The sequence below is a fragment of the Cricetulus griseus genome, chromosome 3 (genome assembly GCF_003668045.3).
Source record: "Cricetulus griseus strain 17A/GY chromosome 3, alternate assembly CriGri-PICRH-1.0, whole genome shotgun sequence".
Lineage (NCBI taxonomy): Eukaryota > Metazoa > Chordata > Mammalia > Rodentia > Cricetidae > Cricetulus > Cricetulus griseus.
Window position 1 is genome coordinate 65,213,595 of NC_048596.1, and position 27,760 is coordinate 65,241,354.

At 42.9% G+C, this 27,760-nt stretch overlaps 1 protein-coding gene across 3 annotated transcripts; it reads left to right on the top strand.

Annotated features, from left to right (window-relative positions):
• Mki67 (marker of proliferation Ki-67) lies at window positions 1-27,760 on the top strand. 3 transcript variants are annotated; one of them, XM_027409101.2, is made up of 16 exons: window positions 1-399; window positions 2,555-2,633; window positions 2,722-2,837; window positions 5,120-5,186; window positions 7,657-7,702; window positions 8,301-9,308; window positions 10,640-10,815; window positions 11,605-11,866; window positions 11,953-12,071; window positions 12,169-12,340; window positions 14,208-14,363; window positions 15,098-16,255; window positions 16,622-20,357; window positions 20,675-23,381; window positions 24,280-24,705; window positions 27,422-27,760. In XM_027409101.2, exons 1-16 carry the CDS (start codon window positions 308-310, stop codon window positions 27,485-27,487), a joined length of 10,386 nt encoding a protein of 3,461 aa, XP_027264902.1. In that variant the 5' UTR covers window positions 1-307; the 3' UTR covers window positions 27,488-27,760. The 3 variants fall into 3 exon arrangements, with proteins under 3 accessions (XP_027264902.1, XP_027264900.1, XP_027264901.1); XM_027409099.2 differs by having other exon boundaries at window positions 15,098-20,357; XM_027409100.2 differs by having other exon boundaries at window positions 8,301-9,182; window positions 15,098-20,357.

The following is a 27,760-nucleotide window of genomic DNA, read 5'->3' on the forward strand; positions in this document are numbered from 1 at the left end:
TTGGGAGGCACTCTGGTCGCGGGCGGCGGGCGGCGGGCGGCGGGCGGCGGGCTTCTGGGACGCGGGTAGCGGGTGTGCGGGTCGGGGCGGAGCGAAGAACGCGGGTGGCCGTGGTCAGGCCGCCGCGGCTGAGGAGCCGACGGCTCTGACGCCGGCTGGACCGGGTGAGTTGTGGCCCAGGCTGACCGGTGCTGACTGGACCGGCCGAGAAGCGGCCCCGGCGTGGGGCACAGCGATCTTCACCGAGAGGCCACTTCGCCCTCGGCCGCAGTCACTCGCCTCAGACTGACGGCCGGGCGGACGGACCATGGCGTCCTCGGCTCGCCTGGTCACCATCAAGCGGAGCGGCGGCGACGGCGCACATTTCCCGCTGAGCCTCAGCTCCTGCCTGTTCGGAAGGTGAGCGCGCGGCGGGACCTAGGTGACCCCGGGATGTGGCTCTGTCGCCCTTTGCGCTTGACGGGGCTGCCCGTGTAGGGTGTTCGGAAGTCATGCGCATGTACTGGGAGCTTCCCAAATAGAACCTGGGTTTTAAACACTTGGTAGGCGCCAAGCTGACTTCGGTGTCTCCCCTCCCACCCCCCGCCACTCCCCGCTTCTGCGCTGTCGTCCTTCTGAAAACATAGGAGACCCCTCTTCGCGTGCTCTAGGAGAATTACCCCCTTCTCTTCCCTGTGGGTCGGATAATAACCCTCCTCCCTGAGGCCTTCCAGGCTGTTGTTTGCCTTGCCACTTTTGTCAAGTTTGACACTTACCGCCCATTCTGCCGATTTTCAAATGTTACCTGAGAAGGTGCTTTTACAGAAAGCTCGTCTTTCCTAACACCATGAAGGTTGGTTAACTAGTTTTCAGGGTTTTATTTGTCTGTTTCCCAATAGACTAAGCTCCAAGGCAAGGGCTGCCTTGTTAATGATTACGTCCCTAGAGTCCCATATGGTGCCTGATAGTTAAGATCAGTCAGTGTGTGACGTAGGATGAGTGTCCAGCAGGAAGATGGAGATTTGGGTTTGGGGGTCAGACGAGAATGGTAGTTCTCAGGGAGATATTTGTCAAAGTCTGGTGACATCTTTTCCTGTCACCCTAGGAGAGGTGTCTGTAGCTAGTATCACTGAGTGAGGAGACAGACATAGTGTATTTGACATCGAACAGGGCATTGAGGAATTCTCTGGTCTAGAATATCTGGTGTTTAGGTTAAGAAGTATGGACTGTAGTGATTTTTCTGCTCGATAGAACTGGGTTCTAAGATATAGTCTCTCTGCCTGGTGTTTTGATACCCAAAGCCTACATTTTCTTGAGAGTAAGGATGCCGTCACTTTCTGTACCCTTTTTTGTTGTTGTTGTTCAAAACTGTCATTCATTTTGATTATTCTGAAATATTAGTTAAATATGCTTTTTGCAAGTTTTAAAATTTTTGAAAACAATTTGTGTTTTGTTGCGTGGTATTTATAGGAAGTGATATGCTTAGACTCCTGAGCAGCAATTCTCAACCTGTGGGTTTCGACCCCCACCCAAAAGGCCATCAGAAACACATGTATTTACATTACAATTCATAAAAGCAAAATTAGTTGTGAAGTAGCAACAAAAATAATTTTATGGTTGGGGGTCACCACAACATGAGGAACTAACTATTAAAGTATCACAGCATTAGGAAGGTTGATAGAGCTGCTGCTCTAGAGGCTCATAGGAAAACAGTATGTATTTTCAGGCCTTTAAAGGTCAAAATGGAGCTATCGGTGAAACTCCTGGTTTGTGGATGGGTTAGGAATTGTCGTTTCTGAGCTATGCCACCATGGTGCTAGCTTTCTAGAAATACAGTTCTAGTCTAGATACTGGTTTTCATTGCCGGGTGGATTATTGTTTGTATTGTGAGGACATTTGAATCTGTCAACTTGGTGTGGTTTTAAAACAACAGTGAAAAGGCTGTGTGCCACATATCCACGTGACAGAACTATAAATGAATAGTAACATGGGTGCTGGTATAGATATTTTGTATATGAAGAAACCAAGGCACTAATTACCTACAGCACCTTTTATACTAGTATTTTTGTGTCCATACACACACCCATATTGTTATAAACACATTAATTATAAAGTTCTCCTAAACTGATAAAGTATTCCATTATTTGTTTCTTGTAAGTATAGCTATTTTTGTTTGTTTGTTTTGTTTTTGGTTGTTTGCAATAGGGTTTCTCTGTGTGGCCCTGGCTGTTCTGGAACTAGCTCTGTAGACCAGGCTGGCCTTGAACCCCAGAGATCCTTCTGCTTCTGCCTCTCCAGTGCTGTGATCAAAGGTGTGCATTGCACACCATCTGGCTAATATAGCTATTTATATGAAAGGTAATTGATTATGTGTTCTAGTGTTGTCTAATATAATTATTCTGAAGTACTAGAAGTTGTAATAATCTTTTATGGCTTCTTAGGCTGTACTGCATCATTACACTTATAGTCTAAGCATATTAGTCAAATTGTTTGCTTTTTAAATTTGAGGTTGGTTTTTTTTTTAGTTGCACACCCCCATAAAAACCTTACTTTTTTTTCCATTGTTATTATTAAGGAGTATTGAATGTGACATTCGTATCCAACTGCCTGTAGTGTCCAAAAAACATTGCAAAATTGAAGTCAATAAGCAGCAGGTAAGTGGGTTTTGGAAATCAACTTTTAAAGCTTTTGAATTTGATTTTAAGCAAACCCTTAGTATTTTTCTCTCCTCTCCACTTGTAGGCAATATTGTATAATTTCAGTTCCACAAATCCAGCCCAAGTAAATGGGGCTACTATAGATGAGCCTGTGCAGCTGAAACATGGAGATATAATAACAATCATTGACCGGTCTTTTAGGTAGGTGAAAACTACCTGGGTTAAGTCTAAATACTGTGTTCTCTTTAACCATGAACTAGTTCAGCTGTGATCCTTCTTTGGTGTTGATGGGTGTTGGAAATATCTCATGGCAGTGTGTGCCTGTGCGTGTTTGTGTGTGTACAGGTGCTTGCATCTGTGCCTATGGAGAATAAAGGACAGACATCCTCAGGTGTGGTCCTCAGGATATGGGTCACTCTTTTTTTTTAACTGGCCTGGAATTCACCAAGTAGACTAGACTGACTAGACAGCCAAGCCCAAGGGCCCTTCTGTCTTTGCTTTCCCAGTGTTGGTGGCACATCTTAAAATTCCCAGCTCTTTGGCTTTTTAAGAACAATTATGTCAAACTGAGGTAGTTGGGCTGGGTCCTAACCCATGACTGGTGTCTTTATAATAATAAAAGATTAGGACACAGATGCCAGGGAGCAAGTGCACAGAGGGAAAGCACTGTGAAGAGGCCCAGAGGAAGCCATCCCTGCAGACACCTTGGACTTGGACTTCCAGCTAGAACCGTGAGCAGCACATTTCTGTCACTTAAGGCACTCTGTGTTGTAATTATGGCAGTCCTAACAGACTAATACACGATCACCAAGTCACAAGGGAAATTTCTGCAAGTTTCTTTGTACTCCCTTTAATCACGACTTATTTTACTAAGCCACCATGGTGACTGTAAAAGAGAAGTATCTTTGTTGTCTTGTTACCAGCTGGTGGGCCTCTAAACCTTATAGTTAGCACAAAACTCTATGTGTTTATGCCTGACTAATGCTCGTGTGTGTGTGTGTGTGTGTGTGTGTGTGTGTGTGTGTGTGTGTGTGTGTGTGTGTGTGTGAGAGAGAGAGAGAGAGAGAGAGAGAGAGAGAGAGAGAGAGAGAGAGAGAGAGATTTATAGCATGTTGGGTGCCTTTGGCTTGTTTCCTCTCACAGTGTAGGTATTTCAATAACATTCACAATATATACAGTAATATGTAAGAGTATTCACCATTTATTCATTCTTAATGGGCATTTCTTTGTGATCAGCTGCATCCCCACCTTCCTGTATTTGAAAATGGTATCCTGCAACTACTGGAAGCATTGTGCTAACTGTAGACCTATTGAATTCTCTATTATTAGGAACGATTTTATATTTCCCTGCTTAATAGTTTAAGAGATATATTGAAATCACCCACTGAGAACTTGTTTATTTTTCTTTAATTAATTTCTTTTCTCTATCACTTTTTGTTATACTTTTTGATGCTACATCTGGGCATGTGGTTATGGACTCCTGAACATAATTCTAAATTATGCACAGAATTCTTTGTCATTTACAATATCTTTCTACTTTTAGTCACATCTTTTGCCTTAGTGATTCCTTTGGATGATAAATCTAAATAAACTCAATTCCTTTTGATTAATGCTCACATAGCACAACTTTTCTACCCTCTTAATTTCAACTCTTTATAATTCTTATATAGCATTTGTTGTCTCTGGGAACCTGTTGTTGAGTGGCTTCTCTTTATTTATTTATTTTTTAAGATTTTTTTAAAATTTAGTATGTATACAGTGTTCTGCTTGCATGTATGCCTGCACTGTGTGCCAGATGAGGGAACTGGAACGCATTATATAGGTAGTTGTGAGTTACCATGTAGTTCCTGGGAATTGAATTTAGGACCTCTGGAAGCGCATCCAGTGCTTTTAACCTCTGAGGCATCTCTCCAGCTCCCAAGTGGCTTTTCTTTAAATAGACTATTTTCTTAGTTCCAGCATCGTGGTGGATTTACCTGTAAGTCCTTACAAAATGTCCTTTTTCTCTATAAACCATTTGAAGGAACATTTTTATTGACTAGAGTTCTTAAAAGAGGCTTGGTTCAGCACTGTGATGGCTTGGAGGAGGGTTCCAGATGCTAGCTGACTTTATATCTTACATAGACAGCATCTAAATTCAAATTAGGCCACTTCACTAAGGTACCAAAGTTTTGTTGCACACAGTAAAGGATTTCAACTATGAATTGATCACCAAGATATGTCGTGATTCTAGTGCCATCTTCCTAAGATATGTCTTTCCTCCATAGAGATTGAGAGACTAGTGATCATAATTCTAGAACATAGCTTTGTAGTTAGTTTTTCATTTGCATAAAGTTTTAGTATGATATCTTTTTCCTAACTAAGCCAATTTCTTTGTGTACAGTAATATTATGAACAAAGCCTGGAGTTTGTTCCAGGGTTTATATCTATAACCCATGAACCTAAAGGTTCAAATCCTTCTCCTGATTCTCTGGTCACTGTAGGTATGAAAACGGAAATCATGAGGATGGAAGCGGCTCAACAGGATTTCCAGAAAAATCACTTGGACAGGTGAGGGAAATATTTAGGTTTGACTTTGATTCTTTTGTGATGATGGGAACTCATTCATATGCTTTAACAGCTGATTTCTCACTTTTAAGTTGGTGGCAAAGAATGGCTTTCTAATTATAGCAGAAATAATATAAGTAACAAAATAAGGAAATAAGTTGACCGTGAACATAGTAAAAATCATACTTCTTTTTGCTATTCAAAAACAGAGTGCTGACTTGGTCTTATGTTCTGCTAGACTTGTGTTGTGATCTCACAAGCCCATGGTTAGAATAGCTTGAATACATAGAAATTGAATGAAGAAAAAAAAAAGATACACACACACACACACACAACACACACAACACACACAACACACACACACATATATATATGAAGAAGATGGATGTTTCTAGGTATGGTGGAAGAGAAGGTTTATTGTAGATTTGAGAGCACAGGCAGAGACAGACATCTGGAGAGTCCAGAGTGAACATGGCCTTGAGCAGGGCCATGTGAGGAGAAGGGGGAGGAGGGAGGAGTTCCCACCAAAGAGGGGCTGCTTGGGCCAAGAGACTGGCATAGCTAAAATGGTTGAGTTATATAGTGGCTAGAGGAACTTGTGGCAGGCAGCTCAGTCTCTGAGCTAGCGAAGTTTAGAGTAGTGGATGGGGTATGCAGCCAGGAGGACCTTTTTAACAGGTAAAGACTGAGGGATGCCGGGAGAACCTGGTGGGCAGCATCTGCTTTGATGAGCACCTCAGTTAGCCATTTGTCACAGGTTTGAGACCTAACAGGAACATAAAAGAGACATCTCATGAGTCATTTTGTCTCCTACTCATTGTGCCTGTCCATCTCTGTATGTCTAAAATAAATTACATTGTAAAACCTAAGTGCTGAAGAAGCTAGTTTAGAAGGAAGTGAGTTTAGTGTTTGTCATGTGAAGGAAGGAATTCCATCACTTAATATCAGCAAGATAACCGCCACTGGTATCCTTTATCACAGCACAATTGTGGATGCATAATTAGAGGCTTAGTAGGACTTAGTAACATTAGGGTAAATCTTGAATCTGTCTCTCCTTTTAGAATGCTAGCGAAACTACTACCATGAGTTAGCTGTAGTCCCTTGGATTAGGAGCCTTAGAGTTCACCTGCATTTAGCAACAGATACTTTTCCTTCAAGATCTCTGTCATGTTAAATACTGCTTATTCCTTAGAAGAGCCCAGCACTCATGAGCCTATGGTGGAAGCTAGGTATCCCATACACCAGCCACCATTCAACTGGTTAATAGGTATAAAAAAGTAAAATTATTGGTAGTTGTAGATCTATGGGGTAGACAAGTACCACTCAATGGTTGATGAGCTATTTGTCTGGTTACAAATCTGTTAAGTGCTAAAATTCATAGTAATATAATAGGAATTTCATGCCTGTTTAATATAATCATGTAAAAATTACAGGGCTGGGAAGATAGCTCGGTGTAAAGTGCTGTTTCTGTAAGCATGGGTATCAGAGGTTTGATCCTCTAGAACCTTTGTAAAATATGGGTGTCATAATACATACTTGTAATCCCCATCACTGAGGAGGCAGAGATAGGATTCCTGGTGTTTGATGAAGCTGGTCTAGCCAAATTGGTGAGGTTCTATGTTTAGTTTTGCGCTCTCCCAATAAGGTAGTGAGCAGTTGAGAAAGATACCCAACATCAACTCTGTTCATAGTATACACAAACATACATCTTCACCTCCAAAATTGTTCTGTGTTGCAGAATGTTAGGGACTGTCTATTGGTTCAGAAAGAGTATTGGATTTGCTATTCAGGCTCGAGTTGTGCCTGTGGATGTGCTACTCTTTCGTGTGCCTTAACTTCCTGAACCTGATACACACCAGATTCCTGCTAGGAATAAGAGCACAGGTACTTGTGGAACTGCAATTTAGCACATCCGGAAAGCATTTCCAGTGAAACTTATGGTGCCTATAGTTTTGTGCCTGTGGTGACTTAGCAGATAGAGGAATTTAATTTTAACTTTGTTTCTTCCTTCATGTGATGTTGGGAGATAAAGAAGTTCTAGAAAACATACTAGAGCAGGGGCCTGGGGAGATTGATGGCTTAGAGGTTAAGAATGCTTTCTACTCTTCCAGAGGACCCAAGTTCAGTTTCTGACCCTCACACTGGGCAGATCACAACCACCAGTAATTCCAGCTACCATAGGATCCAACATCCTGTTCCACAGGAACACACACAAATGTGACTAGACATATCTACATATACATAAATACAAAAACAAACCTTAAAATGAAAAAAGAAAACTCTTAAGTCAGCTAAGAAGTGCTTAGGTCATGACCACTAACTTTCAAGTCACTTGGATCTGTTTCTCAAGTCTAAATGTCATAAAGAAGAAGCACTTTGCCAATGAATATAATTAATAAAAGGACTAATTTCATTGTTTCAACATGACCACACTAAGAAAGGCACTTAAATTCCTGTTCTTCCCAATTTGTAGGAACCAGCGCGGCGAGCTTCAAGAGCTAGCTTCTCTGATGACTCTGGTTGGTATTGGTTGGTTTCTGTTCTGGGACTGTCAGCATCAGATCACTACGACAGTGGCAAGGGTGGGATCATGGGTATATAGGCATGAAATTCCTGGTCTCTCAAGTTTTTAAGAGCCTGGTTCTATTTAACATGCCAAACCAAAGCAGATTGATAGCTGGGTAATTTCTTCCCTAGTGCTTGCTTTTTTAAGTTGTCCATTTAATCTTGAGTTGTCTGGTGGGATGTGTTAACATCACTGGTTATTCAAAGCTAATATGTTTTATCTGGATGGAAACAACATAAGGCAAATGTAGCTGGGTGTTGGTGGCTTGTGACTTTAGTCCCAGCACTCGGGAGGCAGAGGCAGGTGGATCTCTGTGAGTTCCAGGACAGCCTCCAAAGCAATACAGAGAAACCCTGTCTGGGGGGTGGGGGGGGTGGGGCACGGACGGACGACACGACATGAGGATGGATGACAAGTGTAAGGAGTTAAGTAATTTGTGGACTAAATGAAAAGCTAGGTTAGGTAATCTAAAATTAGGTACCCAATTCCAAAAATGTTAGTTATTGAGAAAATGTTGAACTTCTGTTTCTTATTTCATATTTATTGCCAAGATGGGAAAGGTCAAGATGCCAAATCTTCAAAAACCACTGCTTCAAGAAGATCTTCAGTGCATGACAAGAAGTTCCTTGGAGACAGTTCTGCCTCAGATGGCTCAAAGGACAGTGTTACCCAAGATCTATCCAATACCTGTTCTTCAGGGCATGTAGAACAGCACAGTGGCAGAAACCTAGGAGAGTCCACTTCTAGTGATCTTTTTAAGAAGTCCAGGGCTACAGGGAGCAGTTATAGGGAACTGAAGTCTTCTCCTGCACATAGCCTTAGCAACAGCAAGAAAAATGAATCTCCCTTTGAGAAACTTTATCAGTCAATGAAGGAAGAGTTGGATATAAAATCACAAAAGCCATCTCGTAGGAAGTCAGAACCACAACCTGAATGTGCAGCAGAAAAAGAAATGTGGGAGACAAAGCTGTTGGTGTCATGCAAGTCCAGAGCAAAATCCAGCGGAAGCACCCCTGAGACTGCACCCTCTTCACCCAAGGTAGGAAAGGTCTGGACTGAGAACCAGAACAGTGCTGTGAGGCCTCTTCAGACTTCCACAGAGGCTCTGAGTTCCAGCTTCTCTCTTGCTGAGACAGCTAAAACGAAGACCCCTGTACGGACTTCACAGCAACTTGAAGACTTCCATGTTAGTAGCAGAAGAGAGTCTGTGAATCTGGATGAAAGTGAAGGTGCCAAGGCAGTCCATAAGATAGTCACTCCCAGGAAGTCGGGAACTAGAAACCAAACTCCAGTGAAAGTTGAATATGCTGCCAGCCCTGCTGATACACCAGAAAATCTCTTTTCCAAAAAGAGGAGGAGTATTCCTGCAAAGGTAGAAGTGCTGTCTGCAGAAACACAAAACCGGTCCTCTTCAATTCAGCACCTTGCTCCAGGTGAAAAGAAAACTCCAAAGGAGGCTTTCAGCAAGCCTGAGAAATTAGCCACAGCAGCTGAGCAAATTTGCTCTGGGCTACCTGGTCTTAGTTCCGTTGATATCAGCAACTTTGGTGACTCCATTAGTAAGTTGTTTAACTGTAGATCTACTTTCCCTAATAGATTAATATCTACCCTATGTGTTCATTCCGTGTATGGGTACTGAAGATTTTGCTTTTTATAAGGAGGAATAACAGAGGAGGTGTAGCTAGTTTAGGGGGAAACTACTTCAGGAAAAAATGTGATTTTCTTTTACAAAGTAAGGGGTATAATCTTAATGGCTTTTCATTTAACTCCTGGTTCTGAATACCAGTTGTATTTTGTGAGGTTGGTCCTTGGGAATAAACTACGGGCAGTCCTTTGAACATCATTGAACATACAGTGGCCTTTGGGTGTTCCACACTGTTCTCAGTTGCTTATAAGCACTTTTTAATAGACACTGGAATGGACCCAGGTTTCTATACCAGCAAACTTCTATGTGCTTCCAAGATATTAACATTTTGTTTTTAATTTTTTATTACATTTACTAATTTGTGTATATGGATGAAAGGGAGTGTAAGCTTGTGCCATGGTCCTTGTGCAGGAGTCTGAGGACAACTTGTAAGGAGTCAGTTCTATCCTTCTACCATAGGCCATATTGGACTCAGGGATTGAGTCCAGGTCCTTAAGCTTGGCAACAAAGCACCCTTACCTGCTGAGCCATTTCACCACCTAGAGAAAGCTTTCCTCTTTATCTCTGTTACAAACAGGAACTGACAACCCAAGGCTTCCTACATACACGTTTCATGCTGGCTTACAGAAATCAAAGCTCTCCAGGCTCCAATGCAACAATGTATCAGACATAGTTTCTGCTGATGGCCATTGATGTGTCTTTCCCTTGGTAACCTTGTACTCATCAGCTGGTATTCCATTGAACTTTATAATGGAGTGTATGTCCTGGACAAGGGTTTATGTAGACTGTTCACGAAGTTGTATGATGGGGTTTGGGTGGCATGCACTGCCCACAGGCACTACCTAGACATTTTTATCTGCAATATAGTTTACTCATAAGGCAGGTCTGGGTCTGGCCCAAGTATGTGTGTCAATTTAATAAGTTTCCTCAGACCATTGTTCAGGTTCTGACTTCTCTGGTAGAAGGTGATACCTGCTGCAGATAACTTTCTTAAGCTATTTCACATGCAATTTTCAGTTTTAAGGAGAATCCTAGTTCTATCCAGTTGAAGTACAATACCTCTGGTTTCTCCTGAGATCTCTTAGGAAGTCCTGAGGCTGTTCGTCCTTCATTGGTTTTATGAATGAAGGTGCCATGTTTCAATGCCTTCTCGATGCCTTACTTTCTAATGCTAGTTTGAATTAAATCCTAAGTCCTGGCACAGCATTTATATTGTTCTTTTCATGTTTGCATTCCTTACTTCAGATAAGAGTGAGGGAATGTCTTTGAAGAGAAGACGTGTATCTTTTGGTGGTCGTCTAAGACCTGAATTGTTTGATGAAAACTTACCTCCTAATACACCACTCAAAAGAGGAGAAACACCAATCAAGAGGAAGTCACTTGCCCCTCACACTCCAGCTGTCCTGAAGAAAATCATCAAGGTAAGCTGGACAGTTGGCATTGTGTTTATATCTCATAGCTCACAGATGGTCCACATTCTACCCAAAACCCAGGCAGAGGCAGAATGGCAATAGAGACCTTATTATTTACCCCTTACCTCATGCCCAGAAACAACCATATGGGCTCTCAGGTGTTTCTGTGAAGTGAGGTGGTACCCTAGGGCACACCAACACCATTTAAAAGAATCTGAAGATAGCAGCATGTGTGATCACAAAGATTGTTTTCTTCTGGAAGTATAGGGGCATTGAGGTTGCAAGAAGGATAATCTTTGGTAAAATATCTATTTTCTGAACATGCAGTCCTTAGACCTTTGGCCTTCTGTCACCACTGTTTTGTTGCTTTTTCTTGGTGTGGCTGTATAGCTCAATTTCCTAAAAGGGCCTGGGACAGCTTTATTCTGTTAGTACAAAAAGGACTGGTTTTTCGTCCCTTCCCCCCAGCCCGTTCCTACCTTGTCTCAACTCCTCGAAGTGAGCAGGCCCTTCCATGCCAACCCTAGGGATGGTGTTGGTTGTGCTGAAGTCAGAGTGTCTTGTTTTACTGAGCAATGACCCCATTTTGTTTCACCAGAAATACCTCAGTTCAGACTTCACTCATGCATATGTCCCCTTCATCTGCTTAAATGATGGAACAGCTAACTGACTCCTTTCTTATCCTAGAAAGACAGGGCTTAAAAGCTACATGGTTTGTTGTAAAGGCTTTTAATAGATACTACAAAGATATTACCTCTTTAATCGGGTTTCTCATAAATAACAACTCTACCTTGTCAGGAACGGCCTCAGTCGCCAGGGAAACTAGAGTCTCCTGGAGTAACTCCACCAACGGCAAACGATGAAAGACGAAGATCAGGCAGGATCTTGCCTGCTTCCGATGGCAGCAAATCCTTACATCAGACAGACACTCCCAAGAAAGCAGGCAGGAAGAGTGGCAACCTGCCTGCCAAGAGAGCATCCATCAGCCGAAGTCAGCATGACATTTTACAGATGATTTGCTCCAAAAGAAGGAGTGGTGCTTCTGAAGCCAATTTGATTGGTTAGTGGTGTCCTGGGCAAAATATTTCAAGCTTAATTTTCTCATGCTGAGTTTTGAAAAGTTTCACTATCTTTTCCTTTTGACAGTTGCAAAATCATGGGCAGATGTTGTAAAACTCGGTGCAAAACAAACACAGACAAAAGTTGTAAAACATGTTCCTCAAAAGCAGACGAGCAAAAGACAAAGAAGACCTAATACTCCAAAGGTATAGTACTCCAGTCATGCACTGCTTTTAATCTCAATTGTCTTAAGTATGTATTGCTCATGCTGTGATATTTTGTCTGTCTTTCTTTTGTCTATAGAAACCTACAAGCAACCTTCATAATCAGTTTAGCACAGGCCATGCAAACTCTCCCTGTACCATTGTTATAGGGAGAGCTCAGATTGAAAAAGTAAGCATGCCTGCTCGGCCCTACAAAATGCTGAACAACTTGATGTTAAACCGGAAAATGGACTTCAATGAAGATCTGTCAGGTAAATGCAGCCTGAACACCTGTAGTCACAGCCTTCTTGGTCCTTCTGTTCGTGACTTCCTTGGTGTTTGTTAGTTCTACCCTACCCCACCCCTTACAACCAACCACCTTAGAACCCCAGGTGGGAGCTCAGTGGCAGTGAGTGTAACAAACAATCGAACCAGCTTTCTGGTGTTTTAATATTCAGAGAAGAAGTTGGTTGGAAGTAGAGGACAGGTCTCTATCAATTCGGGGGATTTGTGTTCTACAGGAATCAGTGATGGAAATCTTAAGTGCTACCCTCTGGAGAGCCGAATGTGTACAGAAAATGGATAGTTGCTTTGTGGAGTGAGGGCAAAGGGCTCTAACTTTGGAGGAGTTGCACTGATGGCTGATTCCAGGGAATCTGTTGGTTTAGAGCAATATTAATGCTTCTTCAGGATTCATTTTCTTTCTAGAGAGCTTAACTGCTTGCTGAAATGGAGCCATAAAAGAACATTCTTTTGAGCCACTGATAATTGAACTGTTTCCAATCTTTTTTGAGTATCAGTGAAAGTGTGACTGGCTGTTTAGACTTACTCTCAAGAAAACAGATTTGTGTCATGTTCTTCAATATGTAATACTTTCTAGTAGTATAATTTGAAAGAGAATTAAGATTTGAACTGAATAGGTAGAATCTTATTTTTATTTCTTGCAGATTAGGAACTGAAAATGACCAAACACCTCAATGTATAATGTTTGTGAATAACCCCTTAAAAGAGCTGTATTTGGATCAATTCATTTATCTTTATAAAAGTAAAAGACTAAGACTAAAACAAAAAAGTAGATTAGTGCATGTGTGTGGTTATAAGTCATAAGTGTGTGATGAATATATATATTTAAAAAAATCTCTCAAAGATAAATAAGATTTTAAATACATGGTGCCTAAGACAGTGGCTTATCTTAAATGTTCCTTCTTCCTAGACCCATTCTTAGAATTAGACAATTCTCATGCCTTGGTGTAGGCAATTTCCCCTACACTGTCTTTTTTTTCTTGGGACAGAGTTCTAACTATCCAGGCTTGCTTTAAACCCACAGAAATCTGCCTGCTCCTACCTTCTTAGGGCTGCCATGCCTGTCTTGGCAGCATCCATATTAAAATAACAAAGTAAACCCTTGTAACTATTTCAAGTAAGACTCAGAAGGCTATGGGATTTGCTGAATGGACTAGTGTGGATGGGCACTTCAGTGATTCCCAGACCCATCCATTCTGCAGTGAGTACCAGCTCAACTTCTCATTCTGTGGTGTCCAAAAGACAGGAGCATGGCACACAAGCTTTTCAGGAAGCTTCAATCTTTTATATGGAGTTATGTCACTACTGCCTTTTGGTTTTAAAGTGAATGTGGATGGCACTTAGATTATAATGTGTGTGTGTGTTCTTTCTTACTTGATAGCACTGAAAATGGTCAATGCTCTGTCAATATTCTACATTGTGGGCACACATTATTTGTACATAGGATTTAGATCCTGAGAAACCTAGGATTTCTTGAGCACAGAACAAGGCCCTTAGGTTGTGGATTCCTGGCAGATGTCCCCTGAGAACAGGTGCCCATGTCCAGCTTTTGTCCTTGTGTCAGGACTTACTTGTGGGAACTAATGTAGAAGACTACTGAGGTCAACCAAATCACTTGCTTTGCTCTCCTTTTCCAGAGGAGAGGATTAGAGAAATGATATATTTAGCTTCTCATCCGCCCCCCAACCCATCCATTTTTAAATAAGCATGTTAACAAAATCACCATTTTAATGAGATGATGCAGACCTAGAATCTGAGAGTTTCTCTGTCATATAGCTTGTCCTGTGTGGGAAATGGGATAATGTAAGCCATGTTTCCAATATTTTCCTTTATCAGGACTAACTGAAATGTTCAAGACTCCAGTGAAGGAGAATCAGCAGCAGATGAATGACAAGGCCTCCATTCTTTCAAATTCGGGGAATTTGCCCGAAAAACAGTTTGAAGTAACTAATTCAGAAAACAAACCTCTGCCTAGCACCTCAGAGATTTTAGGTTGGTGTATTTCTCTATTCCACTGTTATATTTTGAATGGGGACTTAAAGATGGCTTTTTTCTTTATGGACAATATTGTATTCCTCTGTACAATAGCTTGCCCTGGTGAAATGCCATTCCTCTAGCAGGCTTTGCAGTTTTGCTGACATTGGTCATTAACCTAGTTTGGAAGGAAGAACTATTCACTCAGTTAATAAGTTTAAATGATGTCTATATATGCTTTTAACATCTTTGTTATAAGAGAATGGAAGCACAAACAATACACTTGGCCTGTCATATATAAATTACACATATTAAGAATTATTGCAAGGATAGAAATGCAACTCACTTGGTAGAGTGCTATATTGCAAAAACTTGGTGTGGTGATGCCTGCCTATAATCCCAATCTTTGGAATCAGAAGGTCATTGCTGATTACATATAGAGTTTGATAATGGGCCCTAAACATACACAGTAGAACCTGTTACTTCATTAGTGAATCGAGATAATAAATAACTGTTTTTGATGTTTCAGAGTAAAAATTGCCTGTCTTCAGGTCCTTGTCACATGTCATGGCAGCCTTTAAAAGATGCTTCTTAAGGACCTGCTCTATCATCAAATAACTTGAGATCATGTAGTAGCTTATTATAAGAAACTAAATTATTGATTCTTATACACCTCCTAAAGATAAAATACTAAGTTGACGACCTTAGATGGTAAAAATGTTTATTGTATAAATATATTTTGTTACCTATAGGAGAAAATGTGCTCTCCAGTACTCAGAATGCAGCAAAGGAACCATCTAATAAATATTTTGCAAGTCCTACCTTAAGGCGGAGGAGCATCAAAAATGGAAACACAGTACAAACTCCTAAGAATGACCATGACATTGCTCATGTAGAAAAGAAGACTCCAGGTTCTGTGACAGAGCCTCTGAAGACAGTTTCCAGTGTGAACAAGTTAAGAAGGTCTAGAGAGCTTAGACATACACTTGTAGAAAGTATGAATGAAAACACAGAAGCAGGCCTTGCCAAGGGCATCACAGGAAGACACTTAAGGAAGACATCACTGCAAGGACAAGAAGTAGATCAACAGATGCAGGACAGTGAAAACACTTCACAAAGATTCAAGGAAATTATTGAATTAAAAGAAGTTACAGAAAAAACATCAGCTAAGAGATCATGTGCCAGGGAGAAGAAGCCAACAAAAGACTCAATGGGAAGTCAGATGACCACCCAAACAGCAGCCTGTGCTGAGGAACTATTTAATCAAGAAAAGGGAACCATAGAAACACCAGAGGAATCCATGCGCATGCAAAACATACCAATGAGTGATGGTCGAAGAGATGCAAAAGAGAAAGTGGACCTAGTATATGAAACCAAAGTGAAGTGCTGGTCAAGGACCCCTGACAAAAAGGCACAACCTCTAGAAGGCCCAGCTGGTCTCAAGGAGCCTTTTGAAACACCAAGCTGCAGAGAAAAACCCATGGGTGATGATAAAACCAAAGTCTTTTGCAAATCCCCACAACCCACACCAGAGAATACCAAAACAAGCACAAAACCATGGCCCAGCACATCTGGAAGGAGAGTAGACATGAAAGAAGAACACTCTGCACTAAATTTTGTGGACGTGTCAGGAGGAACTAGGTATACCCCCAAAGTTCAAGAGCACAGGGGCATCAAAGCTTTGAAGGAATCTGAAAATCAAATGCTGGACTTGACTGTAACTGGTAGCAAGAAGCCGGTAAGAAAAGTTAAGGAAAAGACGCAACCCCTGGAAAACCTAGATGGCTTCCAGGAACTCTCTCTATCACCAGTCCCTGCTGACAAAATCACAAAAATGCCCAACAAATCTCCATGTGTAGAACGTATCAGAACCCCAGCAAGCAGAAAGAGTCTGTCCAAGACAGGTGTTGGTAAGGTGGAAGTGACAGAAGAGCTTTCAACCTCTGGGAAACGAACAGAGTCACCAGGCAGAGCCACACGCACACCCACAGCACCAGCGCTGGAAGAGAGCGACAGCACAGACATTATGCAAACTCCAAAGCAGAAACTGGTCTTCACAGGGAATTCAACAGGACGCAAGAGAAGGTCACAGGCACCTAAAAATGGGGCTCAACCCCTAGAAGACCTGGATGGCTTCCAAGAACTCTTCCAAACTCCAGTTGGTACCAGGGATCCAGTGACTGTTAGGGAAACTACAAAGTTGTCTTTGGAATCTGCACAAGCAGAACCAGTCAGAACTCCAGCAAGCAGAAAGAGTCTGTCCAAGACAGGTGTTGGTAAGGTGGAAGTGACAGAAGAGCTTTCAACCTCTGGGAAACGAACAAAGTCACCAGGCAGAGCCACACGCACACCCACAGCACCAGCGCTGGAAGAGAGCAATAGCACAGACATTATGGAAACTCCAAAGCAGAAACTGGACTTCACAACAAATTCAACAGGACGCAAGAGAAGGTCACAGGCACCTAAGAACAGGGTTCAATCTCTAGAAGACCTGGATGGCTTCCAAGAACTCTTCCAAACTCCAGTTGGTACCAGGGATCCAGTGACTGTTAGGGAAACTACAAAGTTGTCTTTGGAATCTGCACAAGCAGAACCAGTCAGAACTCCAGCAAGCAGAAAGAGTCTGTCCAAGACAGGTGTTGGTAAGGTGGAAGTGACAGAAGAGCTTTCAACCTCTGGGAAACGAACAAAGTCACCAGGCAGAGCCACACGCACACCCACAGCACCAGCGCTGGAAGAGAGCAATAGCACAGACATTATGGAAACTCCAAAGCAGAAACTGGACTTCACAACAAATTCAACAGGACGCAAGAGAAGGTCACAGGCACCTAAGAACAGGGTTCAATCTCTAGAAGACCTGGATGGCTTCCAAGAACTCTTCCAAACTCCAGTTGGTGCCAGTGATCCAGTGACTGTTAGGAAAACTACAAAGTTGTCTTTGGAATCTGTACAAGCAGAACCAGTCAGAATTCCAGCAAGCAGAAAGAGTCTGTCCAAGACAGATCTCAGGAAAGAGGATTTGAGAGAAGAACTCTCAACTCTTGGGAAACGAACAAAGTCATCAGGCAGAGCCACACACACACCCACAGCACCAGCGCTGGAAGAGAGCGACAGCACAGACATTATGCAAACTCCAAAGCAGAAACTGGACTTCACAGAAAATTCAACAGGACGCAAGAGAAGGTCACAGGCACCTAAGAACAGGGTTCAATCTCTAGAAGACCTGGATGGCTTCCAAGAACTCTTCCAAACTCCAGTTGGTGCCAGTGATCCAGTGACTGTTAGGAAAACTACAAAGTTGTCTTTGGAATCTGCACAAGCAGAACCAGTCAGAACTCCAGCAAGCAGAAAGAGACTGTCTAAGACAGATCTTGGAAAAGTGGATGTGACAGAAGAAGTTTCAACCCTTGGGAAACGAACAAAGTCATCAGGCAGAGCCACACGGACCCCTACAGTGCTGGAAGAGAGCAACAGCACAGACATTATGCAAACTCCAAATCAGAAACTAGTCTTCACAGCAAATTCAACAGGACGCAAGAGAAGGTCACAGGCACCTAAAAATGGGGCTCAACCCCTAGAAGACCTGGATGGCTTCCAAGAACTCTTCCAAACTCCAGTTGGTGCCGGTGATCCAGTGACTGTTAGGGAAACTACAAAGTTGTCTTTGGAATCTGCACAAGCAGAACCAGTCAGAACTCCAGCAAGCAGAAAGAGACTATCTAAGACAGATCCTGGGAAAGTGGATGTGACAGAAGTTTCAACCCTTGGGAAACGAACAAAGTCACCAGGCAGAGCTGCACATACATCCACAGCACCAGTGCAGCAGGAAAAAGGGATAAAAGCAATTATGGAAACTTCTGGTCAGGAATTGAAGTCTGTAGGAAATTTAAGAGGGCCTAAGAAACATCCTAGAACACCTAAGGAAGAGGGCCAATCTCTAGAAGACCTATTTGGTCTCCAAGAGCTCTTCCAAACACCAGACCATGGAAATGGCCTATTGGCTGTTGGCATAACCAAAAAGAAGTCCATCAATGCTCTACAACCAGAAACTGTAATAATCACCCAAAGCCTAAAGAGACAGTCCAGGGCATGTGTGGGTAACATAGAAGTGAAGGAAGAACTTTCAGAATCAGAGAAACATCCACAAATAGAAAAGGCCATAGACACACTTCAAGGGCCTGACAATAACAATGTCCGGGCATCAAAGCAATCTGGAAAGCGGAAACTGGATTCAGAAGCTAGTATGCCTGACAGCAAGAGGCTGCGACGTGCATCTAAGGATAAGACACCACGCCTGGAAGACCTGCATGGTTTTCAACAGCTCTTCCAAACACCAGGCCATGCTAAAGATTCACTGTCTATTGGTGAAACCTCAAAAATCCCCACCAAATCTCCACAGTCAGGACCAGTTAGAAGGCAAAGCAGTAGAAAGAGTCTGCCCAAGATGAGTCTCTGGAAAATGAATGTAACAGAGGACCTTTCAGCACTCTGGAAGCAGTCCCCAGGCAAAGCTCCCACATCACCAGTGCAGCAGGATAATGGGATACAAGCAATTGTGAAGACTCCAAAGGGGAAACTAGAGACTGCAGCAAATGTAACTGGGCTTACAAGACAGCGAAGAGCACCTAAGGAAAAAGTCCTACCCCTGGAAGACCTTGATGGCTTCCAAGAACTCTTCCAAATACCAGACCACAGCACGGATCCAGTAATTGATAACAAAAGAACAAGTGTGTCCTTGAAATCTCCACAACCAGTACTTGTTAGAACCACACAAACCTCAGAGAGACTAGCCAAGACAAGTCTTGGGAAAGTCGGTGTGAGAGAAGAGATCTCACTGAATATGCCAAGGTGTGCTGCAGGGGAGAGTGTACACATACCAAGTCTTCCAGAAGATGATGGCAGAGGGAAGAAGGATCTGAAGAAATCCAGAACTCAGACACTGGGCCCATCAGCAAGTGTAACTCGCAGCAAGAAGCAGCAAGGGTCACATAAGGAAAGATCTCAGTCCCCAGAAGACTTATTTGGTCTCCAGGAGCTCTTCCAAACACCAGCTAGTCAAAAAGATTTAATGACTGTTTGTGAAACTACAAAAATGTCTTTGGAATCTTCAGAACCAGAACATATCAGAACCCCAGCAAGCAGAAAGAGTCTGTCCAAGACAGGTGTTGGTAAGGTGGATGTGAGAAAAGAGCTTTCAACCTCTGGGAAACGAACAGAGTCACCAGGCAGAGGCACACGCACACCCACAGCACCAGCGCTGGAAGAAAGCGACATCACAGACATTATGCAAACTCCAAAGCAGAAACTGGACTTCACAGAAAATTCAACAGGACGCAAGAGAAGGTCACAGGCACCTAAAAATGGGGCTCAACCCCTAGAAGACCTGGATGGCTTCCAAGAACTCTTCCAAACTCCAGCTGGTGCCAGTGATCCAGTGACTGTTAGGGAAACTACAAAGTTGTCTTTGGAATCTGCACAAGCAGAACCAGTCAGAACTCCAGCAAGCAGAAAGAGACTGTCTAAGACAGATCTTGGAAAAGTGGATGTGACAGAAGAAGTTTCAACCCTTGGGAAACGAACAAAGTCACCAGGCAGAACCACCCGGACCCCTACAGTGCTGGAAGAGAGCGACAGCACAGACATTATGCAAACTCCAAAGCAGAAACTGGACTTCACAGAAAATTCAACAGGACGCAAGAGAAGGTCACAGGCACCTAAGAACAGGGTTCAATCCCTAGAAGATCTGGATGGCTTCCAAGAACTCTTCCAAACTCCAGTTGGTGCCAGTGATCCAGTGACTGTTAGGGAAACTACAGAATTGTCTTTGGAATCTGTACAAGCAGAACCAGTCAGAACTCCAGCAAGCAGAAAGAGACTGTCTAAGACAGGTGTTGGTAAGGTGGAAGTGACAGAAGAGCTTTCAACCCTTGGGAAACGAACAAAGTCACCAGGCAGAGCCACACGCACACCCATAGCACCAGCGTTGGAAGAGAGCGACAGCACAGACATTATGCTTAAGGAGAAGACCCAACCCTTAGAGGAGCTACCCAGCATCCAAGAAGAAACAGCCACAAGATACTCTTGTGAATCTCCACAACCAGAAGAAAAGGAAAGCTCGGTAGCCTCAGAGAGGCAGCTCAGAATACGACTGTGCAAAATAGACATGAAAGAAGAGCCCACAACACAGAGAAAACCACCAGGCAGGAAAACCAGGAATACCCCAAAAGAGCCTGTGAGTGATAGTGGAAATGTTGAAGAGCTTAAGGAGTCTACAAAGCAGAAGACTGACCCAGCAGCAAGTGTGCCTGCTAGCAAGAGGCCACGGAGAGTCAAACTCCAAAGCAGAAACTGGACTTCACAGGGAATTCAATAGGACGCAAGAGAAGGTCACAGGCACCTAAAAACGGGGCTCAACCCCTAGAAGACCTGGATGGCTTCCAAGAACTCTTCCAAACTCCAGTTGGTGCCAGTGATCCAGTGACTGTTAGGGAAACTACAAAGTTGTCTTTGGAATCTGTACAAGCAGAACCAGTCAGAACTCCAGCAAGCAGAAAGAGACTGTCTAAGACAGATCCTGGGAAAGTGGATGTGACAGAAGAAGTTTCAACCCTTGGGAAACGAACAAAGTCACCAGGCAGAGCCACCTGCACACCCACAGCATCAGCGCTGGAAGAGAGCGACAGCATAGACATTATGGAAACTCCAAAGCAGAAAGTGGACTTTACCAGGAGTTCAAGGAGTAGAAGTTCACAGGCAACTAAGAACAGGGCTCAATCCCTAGAAGACCTGGATGGCTTCCAAGAACTCTTCCAAACTCCAGTTGGTGCCAGTGACCCAGTGAATATTGGGAAAACTGCAAAGGTATCTTTGGAATCTGTACAAGCAGAACCAGTCAGAACTCCAGTAAGCACAAAGAGACTGTCTAAGACAGGTCTTGACAAGGTGGATGCGAGAGAAAAGCACTCTTTGCTAAGTAAGCCAAGATGTTCATCACAGGAAGTCATGCGTGTATCCAGACTTTCAGAAGATGATGGCAGTGGAACCAAAGATTTGAAGGAATCTGCAGCTCAGGCATTGGACCCAGCAATAAGTGTAACTCGCAGCAAGAGGCAGCGAGGGGCATGTAAGAAAAGATCCCAGTCCCCAGAAGACCTGTTTGGTCTCCAGGAGCTCTTCCAAACACCAGGCTATGAGAAGGATTCAGTGGCAGGTGAAAAGCTAACAAAAATGCCCCACAGCTCTCTGCCACCAGAGCCAACAGAAACTTCAATCACCTCACAGAGACAGCCCAGAACTAGACTGATGAAAGTTCATGTGAAAAATGAACTATCAGGAGACAGGATGCTTCCACAAATGTCACAGGAAATAATGGACATATCTAGAGTACCAGAAGGTGAAGACAAAGGCATTAGCACAAGGAAGCAATCTGTAAAGCGGAAATTGGACACAGCTGTCAGTGTGCCCAGCAGCAAGAGGCAACGAGTTGCACGAGCGGAAAAGGCACAGACCCTAGAGGGCCTGCCTGGCTTCCAAGAGCTCTCCCAAACTCCAAGCTCAGCAGTGGACTCAGTGACTGTTGATAAAACCACAAAGATGCTCAGCAAATCTCCAGAGTCCATGGACACAACTTCACAGACACAGCCAGGAAGAAGACTCAGGAGAGTGGGTGTGACCAAAGAGCCTATAGCACAAAGAAAAACTACAAGAGTGTTACGGGGAACCAGAAACACACCCAAAGAGCCTGTGGGTGACAGTAAAGATGTCAAAGAGTTTAAAGATTCTTCACAGAAACAAGACCCAACTGTAAGTTTAACTGGCAAGAGGAGCCAATCAAGGACACTTAAGGAGAAGACCCAACCCTTAGAGGAGCTACCCAGCATCCAAGAAGAAACAGCCACAAGATACTCTTGTGAATCTCCACAACCAGAAGAAAAGGAAAGCTCGGTAGCCTCAGAGAGGCAGCTCAGAATACGACTGTGCAAAATAGACATGAAAGAAGAGCCCACAACACAGAGAAAACCACCAGGCAGGAAAACCAGGAATACCCCAAAAGAGCCTGTGAGTGATAGTGGAAATGTTGAAGAGCTTAAGGAGTCTACAAAGCAGAAGACTGACCCAGCAGCAAGTGTGCCTGCTAGCAAGAGGCCACGGAGAGTACTCAGGGAAAAGGCACAACCCCTAGAATTGCCTGGTCCCAAGGGACCAGGTCATACTGAGGAATCAGCAAATGATGAAAGACCCACACAGATTCCCTGCAGTTCTCCGCAACCAGAACAGGTAGATAGCCTCCCGATCTCACCAAGACGTCCCAGGACAAGGCGAGGAAAAGTAGAGGTGGATGAAGTGCCTTCATTAGTGAGGAAGGCAGTACCATCATCAAGGCAAACTTCAAGATCTCGCAAGGTCCCTGAAATTGATGACAAAGACATTCAAGCTTCAAAAGAACCTGGAAAGCAGAAATTAGAAACAGTCACCACTGTAACTGCCAGCAGGAGGCAGCTAAGAGGACCTAAGGATGGGGTCCAATCTCTTGAAGTCCTGGGTGAATCCAAAGAAATAACTCAAATGTCAGAGCACACTGAGAAACTAAGACATGACACCAATAGCCTTAAAAGTACTCTCCAGCAAATGCCAGTCCCCATAAAACCTCTGAGAACATCCAGGAGAGTGCTAAGGGCCTCTAAAGAGGACACTACGGAAACAACTTTGGAAATGGTGGTGGATACCAGGGACTCTGCAGAATCGCAAAGCAAAAGCATCACTTTCCTGCCACCCAAGAGGAAGTCTGCAAGAGATGGAAGTATTCCAAGAACCAGGGGGTTGCGCTCTGTGACTCCAAAGCAGGAAGCAACAGATGAGAAACCTGCACCTAAGAAACAGAGGACTGCTTCCAGCAAGAGGCATGTGTCACCTGAGCCTGTGAAGATGAAACAGCTGAGAATCATGTCAAACAAAATTGAACCAGTGGAAGAGCAGATTAGCAACATCACGGAAGAAAAGGAAGCCCAAGTAGAAAACTCAGCCCATCCAGACCAGGTGATGGGGATGGACATAGTGGGTGCTTTTCAGGAAGGATGGGGCCCATTTTGCTGCAGTAATTTGTGTGTAATGGGGTTTATTCACAGATAAATAGTCATTTCCTTACTGTTTCTATTTACCATCATTAATAGCGCTGGCCATTGATCCTTAGGGGATTTGCACAAGGGACAAACTCCTTAAAGTTTTCCTGTCTGCATAAGACCTAATTAAAAGTGGCTGTAGTAGTTCTCAGGGACTGAATGACTTGCATGTATCTTTAGTTTGAAGAATTAACCAGAGAACAGGTGGGCAGTGTAGTTCTGTGTATGTGACAGTATTCAAATAAGAAACACATGTGCTGGGGCTATCAAGTTGGCTCAGCGGCTCTTAGCACTGGCAGCTCTTCCAAAGGACCCTGTGTTCAATTCCTAGCACCCACATGGCAGTTCACAACTGTCTTTAACTCCAGTTCCAATGGATCTGACACCTTCATACCAATGCACATATTTAAATTAAAAAAACAAAAACAAAACACAGGTGCTAAGGTTCATATAACCTTGAGAAGGATTGGAACAGGGAGATCACTATAGCATCCCTCAGATTGCAGGCTCTTGTTTCTTGGTGATCATTAAAGGACCAGGGACTCATTTACTGCCTGTATGGTGGACATTCTTCAATAGTATGAACTGGAATGTTTCGGTATGATTGACATCCTGAATTTATAATTTATCAGGGATGATTATTTTTCCATGGGAACAAAGTGGCTAAGGCATTGTCTTGGATATCTTAGATGACTCTTAGTAAATTAATCAATATAAAATTTTTGGTCCTTTTTCTTTAGTTTTACTTTTTAATTTTTTTTCCTAATGGATCTTGAGCTTTAACTAATTTTGTAGTTGTCTTCTCATTCCCTTAGAAAACGCCTCTGCCCTCCAGATACCGAAAGAAAACCAATGAAAAACAGCCAAGACCCGAGGTTGGTGTATCTGCAGAGAAGGTTGGGATAAAGAAAAATGAGAAGACAGTGAAGACCTCCCAGGAGACAGAGCTGCAGAACACAGATGATGGAGCCAAGAAGTCTACATCTAGGGGCAAAGTCAGTGGGAAAAGAATATGCTTGAGGTCTGGAGGACAGAGTGAAATTCCCCAGCCTCATGCAGCAGAAGAGAAAACAAGTGAGACAGGTGCAGAAATCTTGGTAAAGACTCAGAAAGAGAAAGGGATCTCTGGAGATTCAGATGTCAGGTGTCTGAGATCCAGAAAAACTGGAGCCACTTTGGACAGTGAACCTAAGCCAAGAGTGACTCGGGGTGCCAAGAAAGATACAAAAGTTCCAAAGAAGGTAAGGCCCTCTTGTTTTACGTTCTACAAGACTGGGACAATATTTATGCCTAGGTTACGAAGGCAAATCAGAACACACCAGCAGCTCCTAGTTATGCTAGTGGGAGAAGCCAACATCCAAACCACCTACTTTCTGTGTGTCTTGGTAATTCCACTTTGAATAGTGAATTCACCTTATTGAAGGTTTCATTCCAGAAGAGCTATGCATTCATCTAATGTCACTTTCTGATGCTTGTGATACTGCTTGTCATGGTTATGGATGACATCTTCAGCCTCTCGAAGTCAGCAACACTTAACTAAAACAAAGATGTCCTGGACTTCAAAAGACTTCCTTTAAAATAGCTGAATAGGGGCTGCTGAATTGGCTTAACAGATAAGAGTACTAACTTCTCTTTCAGAGGAGCTAGATATGATTCTCAGGACTCACAACCATTTGTAATTGTAGATCCAGGGGATCTGATCTCCTTGAGCATCAAGCAATACATACAATACATGAAGGCAAAACACATATAAAATGAGTAAGTTTGATTTAAAAAGAAATAAAACAGCAGAATAAACCCAGGATTGGCTATCTCCTACGCAAATAGAAGTAGGTAAATTTTACTCAGTAGGAAGTGTGTCATTTCACCACACAGAATTTAAGCTAATAGACTGTAAGTACTAATGTATTGTCACTGATGTGCATTGACCCCAATGGCATGTTTACAATAAGTAGTATTCTAAGAAAAGTTAAAGATAGGGTGAGCAGTTACCTTTGTGGGAGTGATATGTAATTGCTCTCAATACTCAATTTGAACCTGAACATAATGTATTTTGAGACAACTGATGTGATAATAGTAGCAACAATCACTGAGGCAGAGTTGTGGCCAAGTTGGCCAGTTCTAACCACTTTTGGAATAAACCAAGCAGCAGGACTAACAACACAAGGAGACTAGAGTTTCCAGATGCCACAACACATTTTACATAGCTGGAGAGAGAGCAAGAAGGCATGAAAGTCTAATGAGAATGTGAAGATAGAATGCTCTAGAGCAGTGGTTCTTAACCTCCCTAATGTTGCCATCCTTTAATGCAGTTCCTCACGTTGTTGTGACCCCCAACCATATTTTGTTGCTACTTCATGACTAATTTTGCTACTGTTATGATTCATAATGTAAATATTTGATATGTAGGATATCTAGTATGCCACCCCTATGAAAGGGCTATTCAACTCTCAAGGGGCTCGTGGCCCACAGGTTGAGAATCACTGCTCTAGAAGAATGAAGAGAAGCTCAAGAAAGTGGCGATGGGCTGCCTGGAAGGAGAAACTGTCTCATTGTGGTTAGCCTTCATTATAGATACCAAAAGGACTAGGAACTCAGCCTCATACAGTTAACAGTGCTTCTCATATTTCCACTTTAAATAAGAATGCTAAACACAGATTCATAGTTTTGAAAGTAGTGTTTTCTCAGAATGAAATGGAAGGAGTAAAACCCACCCACTCTTTTTTACTTGAATGAGCCTGAACTCAACAACTGCCAAGCTCTGAGGGTGATCAGGTCAGGTCATCATGTCATAGGGACTCAGGCTTCCTCTCCCCACCCACAGGCACCCAGGGGACTCCACACACTGATAAGTTTTTTCCAGGGCTGCACTCTTTGCTGTCTGCCAGCCATGTGCTTCTGTATGTCCATAGATGCAGAAACAGCATATGTGGTGTATATGTATTTTCCAGGGGCCATGCTGCCAGAGTGCTAGAGGAGCAAGCCTTTCATCTGATGTGTGTGCCTTTCTATCATCAGTCAACCCATGTTAGTAGCTACCTGTTACTGCCTTCTAGAACTCAACAGCATTCACATACCAAGATTTACCTATCTACAGTGAGCCTCATACTTTTAGAGTTTCTGTTTTCTGACTCTCCTCTCCTTTTCTTACTGTTCATGATCACCCATAAAACTGCTTCTAAAGTATGTCCATCATCACCCTTGGCTTTTCCTGATTTGTGTTGGGTGGGCCCTGTGTTTATCGGTACCAGAACTTCTGGTTATTTGTTCTGAGAGGCTATTGTCATCTTTTGCTTTCTGTAGATTGATCCCCATCAGGTAGATCTCCCCACTGCCTTAGAAGACTCACTATGCTCTTGCAGCCACACAGGAGAACTCAGAACACAATGACCATCCTCTATCTGTGGGAAGTTATCTTTAGGACACTTAAGCTCTCATCTAGGCCACCTTCAGATTCATGTTTTCTGAATAATGCTTTCTAACTAGTGAACCGTAATGTATGTTAGAAACTTGTGAAGGAGCAGAATCTATGTTAAAAAAGTAAGAAAATGTTTCAGGGGAGACAGTTTTAAGGTAAGTACTGCAAAACTGATCTCCAACTTTAAAATTAGTTTTTTACAGTGTGTGTGTGTGTGTGTGTATGTGTGTGTGTGTGTGTGTGTATGTGTGTGTGTGGTGTTTTGCCTATATGTATGTGTAATAGGTCAACCGTGGTCAGTCAGAACAGTGCATCTAATCCCCTGGATGGTTGTGAGCCACCATGTGAGTGCTGGGAATTGAACTCAGGTCCTCTGCAAGAGGAGAAAGAGCCTGTAGCCACTTAGCCATTTCTCCATCCCCTCAAAGTTAATTTTTAGACTGAACATCTAAATGACACCTAATAAGGATAGTGGGTTTGTAGGGTTGAGCTGGTTACAAAAATTGTTTCTTCACATTATTATTTTTCTTCCCAAACAGGATGAAGACATTGTATACACCACGAAACTAAGGACAAGAAGTCACCAGAATAGTAAAAATGTGTAGCAAAGACATTTAAGAAGGAAATATTAAGTTAGCTTAGTGATAAATTCCAGTGTGGTTTTTCTCCTCCTATGTAAAAGTAAACTGTAAATAATACTGCCTATGTTTAAGGAAGGGAGCTTTGAGCTCTTGTGGTTATTCTCTCTTCAAACTCCAATGGAGATCATGAAGGGGGTCACCAGGGATCTCAGAGCAATAACAATTTAAAAGTTTGGGGGTGGGCAGGCAGAAGTGTGGCCTTCTGTCCTGCACAATAAAGTTCTGAAGTTCACTGCC

Excerpts from the sequence above, each read along its gene's own strand:
- Mki67 (XM_027409099.2), top strand. The coding sequence starts at position 308 with ATGGCGTCCTCGGCTCGCCTGGTCACCATCAAGCGGAGCGGCGGCGAC. Across the intron at positions 11,867-11,952 it reads TTCTGAAGCCAATTTGATTG|TTGCAAAATCATGGGCAGAT; the intron begins GTTAGTGGTGTC and ends TCCTTTTGACAG. Across the intron at positions 14,364-15,097 it reads TAGCACCTCAGAGATTTTAG|GAGAAAATGTGCTCTCCAGT; the intron begins GTTGGTGTATTT and ends TGTTACCTATAG.